The sequence below is a fragment of the Prunus avium genome, chromosome 4 (genome assembly GCF_965620075.1).
Source record: "Prunus avium chromosome 4, drPruAviu1.hap1.1, whole genome shotgun sequence".
In the NCBI taxonomy this organism is placed as follows: domain Eukaryota; kingdom Viridiplantae; phylum Streptophyta; class Magnoliopsida; order Rosales; family Rosaceae; genus Prunus; species Prunus avium.
Window position 1 is genome coordinate 17,335,214 of NC_142287.1, and position 10,563 is coordinate 17,345,776.

At 36.7% G+C, this 10,563-nt stretch overlaps 1 protein-coding gene and 1 pseudogene across 1 annotated transcript; both read left to right on the top strand.

Moving 5' to 3' along the window:
- Positions 1-2,426: 2,426 nt before the first annotated feature.
- LOC110753957 (MDIS1-interacting receptor like kinase 2-like) lies at positions 2,427-5,676 on the top strand. Its single transcript, XM_088252548.1, has 3 exons — positions 2,427-2,502; positions 2,863-4,970; positions 5,282-5,676. Exons 2-3 carry the CDS (start codon positions 4,799-4,801, stop codon positions 5,674-5,676), a joined length of 567 nt encoding a protein of 188 aa, XP_088108674.1. The 5' UTR covers positions 2,427-2,502; positions 2,863-4,798.
- Positions 5,677-6,359: 683 nt separating this feature from the next.
- LOC110753958 (glucan endo-1,3-beta-glucosidase pseudogene) lies at positions 6,360-10,292 on the top strand (annotated as a pseudogene).
- The last annotated feature ends 271 nt before the right edge of the window (positions 10,293-10,563 follow it).

Genomic DNA, 10,563 nt, shown 5'->3' on the forward strand with positions numbered 1-10,563 from the left:
ATACTCAGACATATGGAGTGGATTACACAGAGACTTTTGCTCCAGTAGCTAAGCTCAACACTGTACGCGTACTCTTATCCTTAGCTGCTAACCGTTACTGGCCGCTGCTACAATTTGATGTCAAAAATGCATTCCTCCATGGTGACCTCAAGGAAGAAATATATATGGATCCTCCGCCGGGTATCCCTGTGACTTCTAAGGAGGGTGTAGTGTGCAAGCTATGGAAATCCTTGTATGGATTAAAGCAGTCTCCAAGAGCGTGGTTTGGAAGATTTGCTGCATCCATGAAGAAGTTTGGGTATGTGCAAAGTAACTCTGATCATACTTTGTTTCTGAAGCGTCATAAAGGTAAATTGACGGCTTTAATTATTTATGTTGATGATATGATTGTTACTGGAGATGATCATGTGGAGATACAGAGTCTTCAGAAGTATCTGGCTTCTGAGTTCGAGATGAAATCATTGGGTGATTTAAAGTATTTTCTTGGGATTGAAGTTGCCAGATCTAAACATGGTATTTTTCTATCCCAAAGAAAGTATGTTTTGGATTTACTTGCAGAAACTGGAATGTTAGATTGTAAACCAATTGATACTCCTAGTGAGCAGAATCATAAGTTGGGGATATATCCCGATCAAGTTCCGACTGATAAAGAACGTTATCAACGACTTGTGGGGAAATTGATTTATTTAGCTCATACCCGTCCGGACATTGCGTATGCTGTAAATATAGTGAGTCAGTTTATGCATTCTCCTAGTGTGGATCATATGGGGGCTGTGACTCGTATTTTAAGGTATCTGAAAGTAACTCCTGGCAAGGGGTTAATTTTCTCCAAGTATGGCCATACGAATGTAGAAGGGTATACAGATGCTGATTGGGCAGGTTCAGCCACAGATAGGCGTTCGACATCTGGGTATTTTATGTTTGTGGGTGGCAATCTTGTTACGTGGAGGAGCAAGAAACAAAAGGTGGTGTCTAGATCTAGTGCTGAGGCGGAGTATCGGGGAATGGCCCATGGTGTATCTGAGTTACTATGGTTGAGAAGATTGTTGAAAGACCTTGGTTTTGGGCCTAATAAACCCATGGATTTATATTGTGACAATACAGCTGCGATTGCAATTGCTCATAATCCTGTACAACATGACCGTACAAAACATGTGGAGGTTGATCGAAATTTCATTAAAGAAAAGTTGGATGCGGAGATTGTGTCCTTCCCCTTCATCCGTTCAGAGTATCAGTTAGCTGATGTTCTTACGAAAGCTGTTTCTACAAGTATCTTTCTCAACTCGCTTGACAAGTTGGGCATGCGTGACGTCTTTGCTCCAACTTGAGGGGGAGTGTTGGCGAGTAGAATATATCCTATTCTATTTGGGTTTTATTTATTTTTCCTTTTGTATAGATATTATGTAATTAGGATTCCACTTATTTCCTAATTAAACCCTATTAGGGTTTGTAACCTGTATTATAAATACCTCCTTTCGGAGAATAAAATATATCTGAAAATATTCTACCCATATTGTTTGACTAATATTAAATGAATATTGAATACCTTCTCAGTAATGTGCGTGAGGCCGAAGCAAACAAGAGTTGAATGTGGGACATCCAATCAAAGCACTCACTTCTATCATTTTCATCTCATGAACAATTAAAACTTCAACTCCAAAGTCAAGAGACAAAGAATTTGACTCAAGTGTGAAAACCCCAAATGTCTTCCCAAACCGTCTTCTGATTAAGAAAATAAGATACTGGAAGGACCTTTCAAAGTCTTGAACTCTGAAGACTCCCAAGTATTATAATAAAATCATGATAGCTAATGAATATATGGCACTATAAATAATGAGACTCACAAGTATTATAATAAAATACACAAAACAATATTTTATAATACAACCATGATATCTTTTAATTTCTATAAAGTATGCTCTCTAGCTTCTTGCCTTCTCTTGTATGTTCAGCTGCTTTCATCATCAAATTACCTTCAATTGGCTTCTGCTAGTTCTACTGGTGAGGCAGAGGCTCTTCTCAAATGGAAAGCCACCTTTCAAAATCAAACCCAAAACAATCTGTCCTCATGGGCTTACCCTCCCAGTAATGCCACCAACAATCCTCAAATCCCGTGTACTTGGGCTGGTGCTTCATGCAATGCTGCTGGAAGTGTCATCAAGATAAACCTTACCGAGTCTGGTTTACAAGGTACGCTAAATGCATTTTCATTCTTGTCCTTCCCTAATCTTGAATATCTTGATCTCAGCTTCAACAAACTCTTTGATGCCATTCCACCTCAAATTAGTTACCTTTCCAAACTAAACTATCTTGATCTCTCTCTAAATCAGTTTTCTGGGACAATCCCACCAGAAATCGGTCTCCTGAGAAATCTTACCTTTCTCAGTCTCTCTAGGAACACATTTTTGGGAGATATTCCCCACCAGATGGGCAACTTGAAATGTCTTGTGAAGCTATATTTGTCTAAGAATCAACTGAAAGGTTCAATTCCAGGATCACTAGGTGATCTAACAAGCCTTACCCATCTTTATCTCTTTGGAAATGAACTTTCTGGTTCTCTTCCTAAGGAGATAGGGAATTTGAAATATCTTGTTCATTTAAGGTTGGACAATAATCAACTCAATGGTTCGATTCCAAGATCACTAGCTGAGCTAACAAGCCTTACCCTTTTTTTTTTACATCGCAATCAACTTTCTGGTTATATTCCTAAGGAGATAGGGAATTTGAAATATCTTGTGCAGTTAAGGTTGGGCAATAATCAACTCAATGGTTCAATTCCAAGATCACTAGCTGAGCTAACAAGCCTTACCTATGTTTCTTTACATGACAATCAACTTTCTGGTTCTATTCCTAAGGAGATAGGGAATTTGAAATGTCTTGTGCATTTAAGGTTGGACAATAATCAACTCAATGGTTCAATTCCAAGATCACTAGCTGATCTAACAAGCCTTACCAATGTTTCTTTAGGTCAGAATCAACTTTCTGGTTCTATTCCTAAGAAGATAGGGAATTTGAAATTTCTTGTGCGTTTAAGGTTGGGCAATAATAAACTCAATGGTTCAATTCCAAGATCACTAGCTGATCTAACAAGCCTTACCTATGTTTCTTTACATCACAATCAACTTTCTGGTTCTATTCCTAACGAGATAGGAAATTTGAAATATCTTGTGCATCTATTTTTGGGAAGTAATAAACTCAATGGTTCAATTCCTGTTTCATTTGGTGACCTCAGCAACTTGGAAAGCTTATACCTAGAGCATAACCAACTTTCCGGCCCCATTCCCCAAGAGATTGGGAATCTCAAAAAGTTGAGACTCTTGCTTTTGTATAAAAACCAATTTTCTGGTTATTTGCCCCAAAATATTTGCCAAGGTGGAAAACTGGCATACTTTATAGCAAGCAACAACCATTTCACTGGTCCAATCCCAAAAGGCTTGAAAACCTGCATGAGCTTAGCCCGACTTCGTCTTCAACGAAATCAATTGACAAGCAATATATCTGAGGACTTTGGAGTTTATCCAAATCTTAATTTTATAGATGTAAGCCACAATAACATGTACGGTGAAATCTCACAAAATTGGGGACAATGCCCACGGTTGGCAACTCTACAAATGGCAGGAAACAACATTACTGGAAGCATACCACTTGAGATAGGCAACGCAACCCAAATTCATGTGTTGGATCTGTCTTCAAATCATTTAGTTGGGGTGATTCCAAAGGAATTCAGGAGACTGGCTTCTTTGGTGAAGTTGATGTTAAACGGAAATCAACTTTCAGGTCCTATACCCTCAGAATTTGGATCCATGACTGATCTTGGATATCTTGACCTATCAACAAACAAATTCAATGAGTCAATTCCGAGCATTCTAGGTGACTTGCTCAAATTATACCATCTGAATTTGAGCAACAACAAATTATCTCAACCAATCCCACATCACTTGGGGAACTTAGTTCATTTGACCAACCTTGATTTTAGTCACAACTCACTTGAAGGTAGGACACCATCAGAAATGAGCAACATGCAGAGTTTGATGACGCTCAATCTTTCCCACAACAATCTTTCGGGTTCCATACCATCAACTTTCAAAGAGATGCGCGGTTTGTCGAACGTTGACATATCCTACAATCACTTGGAAGGTCCCCTTCCCAACATCAGCGCATTTCGAGAAGCTCCGTCAGAAGTATTAAAAGGGAACAAAGGATTGTGTGGCATAGTTGGAGGTTTGTCACCATGCAATAAAAGTGGCTCAAAAAAGGACCATAAGTTAATATTTTCTCTTGTAGCAGTAATTGTACTTCTATATGGTTTCTTTACGACCATTTTTCTAGTGAAAAGAAAGAAGAAGCATCAGGATAAAGCACAAAAAAACATGCATGAAGAAATTTCCTTTTCAGTTTTAAATTTTGATGGAAAGTCAATGTATGAGGAAATCATAAAGGCAACAAAAGATTTTGATCCCACATATTGCATCGGGAAGGGAGGACATGGAAGCGTTTACATAGCAAGTTTGCCATCTGCCAATGTAGTGGCTGTGAAGAAACTCCATCTGTTGCAAAATGATGAGAAGAATCCTCATAACGGGTTCTTAAATGAAGTAAGGGCACTAACAGAGATACGGCATCGGAACATTGTGAAACTCTATGGTTTTTGTGCCCATAAACGACATTTGTTTTTGGTGTATGAGTATCTTGAAAGAGGTAGCTTGGCCGCAATGTTGAGCAAAGATGAAGAAGCTAAAGAGTTGGGGTGGAGTAAACGAGTAAATATTGTTAAAGGTTAGCTCATGCCTTGTCTTACATGCACCACGATTGCTTGCCACCGATTGTACATCGTGACATATCAAGCAATAACATTTTGTTGGATTCTGAATATGAAGCCTATGTTTCAGACTTCGGTACTTCTAAGTTTTTGAACCCAGACTCAACTAATTGGACTGATGCTGTAGGCACATATGGCTACATGGCACCAGGTAATATTTTCATCTCTATTCTCTGTATTTAAAACTTTTTATGCATTTGTTTTTACACCAATGTTTCATTTTCGTCATTGGGAGGGGTTAACATAAACACATCCAGCTTTCATTAAATTCCGTTTTTGTTAAGCTGGTTTTATTAGGTTTCAAAAAGAACTAAATTTCTTGAATCTGTAGGTGGTGTTTTTCAATGATTTTTATTGGATTGGAAATTAGAAATTAATCACCCTGCACTCTCTTGTTTATAAGAGGTAATCTTTTGAGCACTGAAATCTCAATGTTTTGTATGTGGTGTGTGATTTATGCAGAGCTTGCATATACAATGGAAGTGAATGAGAAGTGCGATGTTTATAGCTTTGGAGTTGTCACATTGGAAATAATTATGGGAAGCCATCCTGGAGATGTTTTCTCATCTTTATCAACTGGGGCGTCATCGTCATCCGCATCTGCATCAGCTGGCCCTGAAATGCCAATTTCGGATGTTCTGGATCAACGCATCTCTCCACCCACAAAACAAGAAGCGGGGGAAGTGGTTTCTTTGGTGAAGATAGCATTTGCATCCTTGAATCCCAGTCCACAATCTCGTCCAACAATGACAAAAGTTTGCCAGCTCCTCTCATCAACTCAGACGTTGCATTTGTCAAAGCCATTGCATATGACAACATGTGGTGAATTGCTTGCTCTTGGTGGTTTCACTACCTGATCAGGATATTTGCCGCTTTTCTATATTTCACTTCATTTCTGTTTGTCTTGTTCTAATTCTTCCTAGATGTATTGGGAAGGGAGGGCATGGAAGTGTCTACAGAGCAAGTTTAACTTAGGTGCAGCTGCAAAGTCAAATAAACACGCATTCCCCCAGATTATGTTCCTTTGTAATTTTAATAAAAGGGTTTTCTCTTGTAATTCGTAACAAGGGTTGTAATTAAGAAATGCATCATCTCGAATGGGTCGAACCTTAAATAAATAATAAAACCCCATTACTTAGGTAGTGGTGGTGAAATTATGTTGGAGACTCACATTTTCCCTCAACAATTCATGTGCAAGAAGACCTCATAGCAATATTTTGGTTTGTTCGGTTTTGTCTTTAAGGCCATCTCCAACTATGTTGGGATAAACTCATATTTGCCCCCTCTAAAATACAACTATTCATGTATTGCTCAAACTCAAACTGTTCTTTTGTCCAACCATGCAGACTCATAATTTGAGTCCACAGTTTTATTAAATTGCTTAAGAATGATTAATCTCTTCTTCTTTTTTTGTCGTTAATTTTTCTTGATATTATTTTTGTTTCAACATTCATGATTTAATTTTCTGAACATTTTAATCTTAAAAAATCTAAATTCTAAAAAAAAGGACCTGTGGTTCAAACATAACCGTTGGATTGCAATGAGGAGAGGCGCACACGTCCTAGACAAAAAAGGGTTGAAAGCTAATGCAGCCAGACAGTGGGCTCCACCATCACGTGGGTTGTTTGCAGCTTGCTTTTTGGGCTCCACCGAATTTAGATCCAGGCAATAGAAGGGCGCTATTCCGCCTGAGCTTTTGCCTGAATTGGTTTTAGGGCCCGCTTGTATATACTTGGTTGGAGAAGATTTTCAGGCTAAAACCCAAAGTATATATTTGAAGTATGTTTTTATGTCATAATTTAATGGTTTTTTTTTTGTTTTAGCGTGGGAAGGATGTTGGGTTTGTGTGGAAGTATGCTCCTCTTCGATTGGCATTCATCGAGGGGAAAGGGTGAATGGTATGACTTTTCTGTTTTCTAAAAATTCTTTTAGGGGCCTTCGTTAGTAGTGGGAGAATACAATTTTTTCATGAAAACTTCAATGAATTCCTTATTAAAAGTCAGGATTCTAATTAGAAAGCACACACATTATACTGAATCAAGATGATCTGTTCTTGTATGTCGAGAGCTTCATCTTTGTTACATCTATGTACATTGCACAATACTATTTCAATGACAAGTGTGTTTCAATTGTTATGTCTTGAAAGCAACTCATAAGATGGCACCTTTATTTTTTAATTTTTTTTTTTTATGAGGAGATGGTACCATTTAACTAGGCTAACAAAGGAAGGTACATATAATATAAATTTTTAATGCGTTGGACGTTGCACCCCAAACTACACTCCAAGTTAAGACAAGTTTTCTCCTTAAGATCCAAAAAAAAAAAAAAAAAAAAAAAAAAAAAAAAAAAAAAAAAAACACTCGAGTCTCTTATGGAGAGAAACTTTCCCTCTTCTTAAGTCGACAACATCTTGATCTGCTATTGATTCCCCCATTTGAAACAAGTCATTTTCAAAATACATTAGCACATATTTCCTAAATAATGATTTGAACGAGAAGTAGTAGAGAGAGACCAGATTACCAGATGATTAAGTTTCAAAAGGACTTTGGATGATCCTAGCCGAAGTAGTAGAGATAAACCTTGTGTAAGCTTTTATTTCTCCTTTTGCCCCCCATTGCATGCATAGTCCCAAAGTGCTTTGATCTCAAAGAGGCAAAGTTCTGATACAATCCCGATCTCTTGGACCACAGGGGTCTAAGAGATTTGTGGTCACTCACCGTTGGATGTAAATTCAACGGTTCACTCACTCTTGCACTCCTTTTAAGAAATTTTTTTGAACCATTGGATTAATATCCAACGGTAGGTGACCACAATTTCTTGGACTCCTGTGGTCCAAGAGATCAGGATTGAGTTCTGATAATATGATTATTGCATTTGAGACTATGCAATGAGGAGATTATACATGCAATTTTGAACTCATTAACAAAGTGGGAATAGCCATTGATAATAAATTGGTGCTACTATACCCAATTGTCATTGACAAAGTCAAATAATTTTTTTTATTAAAATAAAAGTACTATATAGTTATATTTACAACATTTTTGGAGGACATTGGCCGACATTGGTATTATCAGATTTTTTTAATTAAAAAATTGGTATTAATAATAAAAATATATATAAAAAAAGGTTAGGCGTGTTAAAATAAGGTTTCAGCCTTAACATGCCAAATACATAAATATCCCTAATTGATTCTAAAGCCTGTTAGCATGATATAAATAGTTATTATTATCTATATATATAAAGCAAAAAACAAAGAATGGTGAAACATTCAAAATACCAGAAAATGCCCTTGGTTAATGCAAACATTAAGAATTGAAATTATTAATTAAATGAGGATAATATGGTAAATTCACACTTTTTCATATTAAAAAAATTTAAAATTAAAAGAAAAATCAAATAATGGATCCTCTTTTTATGGAACACAACTACCCATTATCTTTTTTAATTCTAAAATAAATTTAAATTTTTTTAAATATGAACAAATCTAGCCCTATTCGGACCTAGACCTTTATCTTAGGTCCGAATGACAAATTTAAAAAGTGTGAGGGCGGGAAATTAAATTAAACTATCGAAACATTCATAATATATAAAGGCGATTATATAACAAATACTTAATGAAGCAGTTAAAATAAATTTAGAAATCTCTTTATCTAATTTTAACTTGACAGCAAAAGGAAGATGAGAGTTCTGAATTTATCCATTTCACTAATTCAAAATATAAATTACAATGCAAGGAAGGATTGGAGATTTCTCTATCCAATTGGATGGATACATTAATTCAAACTGATTGTTTAAGAAGAAAATCACACCATGAAGATGGCAGAGCAACAAAAGATGAACGCATGAGTTGTCAACTGGTTATTTGGAAATTAAGCAGGCTGATTTGAAAATATCTTTAGTTTTTTCAAGTGTTTTCGAGACATTGCGTCTAATTTGGAGAGAGAGTCCTCTTCTTTTGTGGTGGAGGCCCTTTATTTATAGGCAAGGAGAGAGTTTCAATGATGAAAATTGAAAAAGGATATTTGGTTGCTATCCAAAGTCAGATATTGATCTGTTGATCTGGATCGGTTCATAGGCTGAGTGATGAGATGTTTTTGACAAGACCGCTGGTCCCTAGAGATATTCCCCTTACTTGAGTCTTTTGTACCCAGAAATCTGGTTGGTAATTTGCCTCCTTCTGGTTCTGGTGGCTTTTGTCCAGCTTGCTTTCTTGTTAAGCGAGAAGAAGGTCAAGTCATCATTAATGGTGACAATCTTCTTCAGACCCTCACGTGGGTCAATGTACAACGGTTACCGATCTTTTTAACTTTTAGTCTGATCCAAAGGCTTGGGCCTTCTGACTTTGTGGGCTTCTATTAACTTCCTTTTTCTATTGACGGCCCACTAGGCAAAAGGATTTCTATTGTATTTAAAGAAAAAAGAAAGATATTGGGCCTGGGTCTTAAAATATATTCTTTTGAGAAATAGACCATTTTTGGTCCAATTACAAAATATGGTACAAACATATGCCAATCAGTTTCATTCATGGCCTCGTTTTGTGAGATTATAAGCAACAAACCCTATGTGGTTTCTGCATTCCTACTATGGGCTTTTGCCATTAAGCTCCAATATCTCAAAGTACGTTTTTATTGAAGGATTTCAAAGAAAAAAGAGTTCTTAATGTTAAAAAAAAACGTTTCGCGTAACATTTAAGACCTGTTTAGGACTACTTCTGTAGGGAGCATTTATGCTCCTAAGTGCCTAGAATGGTTTTAGAAATGTTTTTTTGTTGGTAGAAATCACTTTTGACTATTCCAGAAATAGTAGCACACCAAAGCAGTTACTTAGGCTCAAAACAAATTTATGTGATGTAGTTCATATTTGGTTTTGATTGAATTTGAGACAGTTGCAGAGCCAATGGGAGTTTGTTATGGTCGGGTTGCCAAGAACCTACCACCTGATCCACAAGTTATAAGTCTCTACCAAGCAAATGGCATAACAAGAATGCGAATTTTTTATATGAATCCTCCAACTCTGCTAGCTCTATCGAACATCGAACTCATCATCAGTGTTCAAAACCAAGACATTCAGTCCCTTGGAAATGACGTTGCAGCTACTACTGCTTGCATTGAGAATAATGTCCTAAACTACTTTCCTGATGTCAAGTTTAGGTACATTGCAGTAGGAAATGAGATCAATCCCACTACAATGTAAAACAGCCATGCAAAACATTAAAACCACAATTGCATCTGCTTATTTACAGGACCAAATCAAAGTTTCAACAGCCATAGACATGTCTCTGTTGGGCAGCTCTTACCCACCATCAGCAGGCTCATTTAGTAAGGCTGCAAGTTCATACATAAACCCTATTATTACCTTTCTTGCAAGTAATGGCTCTCTTCTTCTTGACAATGTGTACCCTTATTTCAGCTACATTGGTGACACCAAAGACATCAGCTTTGGCTATGCCCTATTTTTGTTGGTATTAAACTAAGTTTTGCTTGAGAATATGATTGAGAAGAATAAGTTTTCTCACAGTGTTTATTCAAGATAAAAGAACTAGGCTATATAGCATTTACATGAATTGAAACCAACGTAAAAAGTTGAAGCGTTATCCCACGAATAACAAGTCCTAATCTCATCGGATACTGGCTAGAGAAACAATCAAAGATAAACTTCTACAACTACGTTCCTACAACTTAGGGGTTATTCAAACAACTCATAAATAAACGACTAATAATAATATCTTCACATCCTCCCTTAAT

What these genes read in the sequence shown, in the direction of transcription:
- LOC110753957 (XM_088252548.1), top strand. Translation starts at nt 4,799, where the DNA reads ATGCACCACGATTGCTTGCCACCGATTGTACATCGTGACATATCAAGC. An exon ending in ATATGGCTACATGGCACCAG is followed by an intron (nt 4,971 to 5,281) that starts GTAATATTTTCA and finishes TGATTTATGCAG; the next exon opens with AGCTTGCATATACAATGGAA.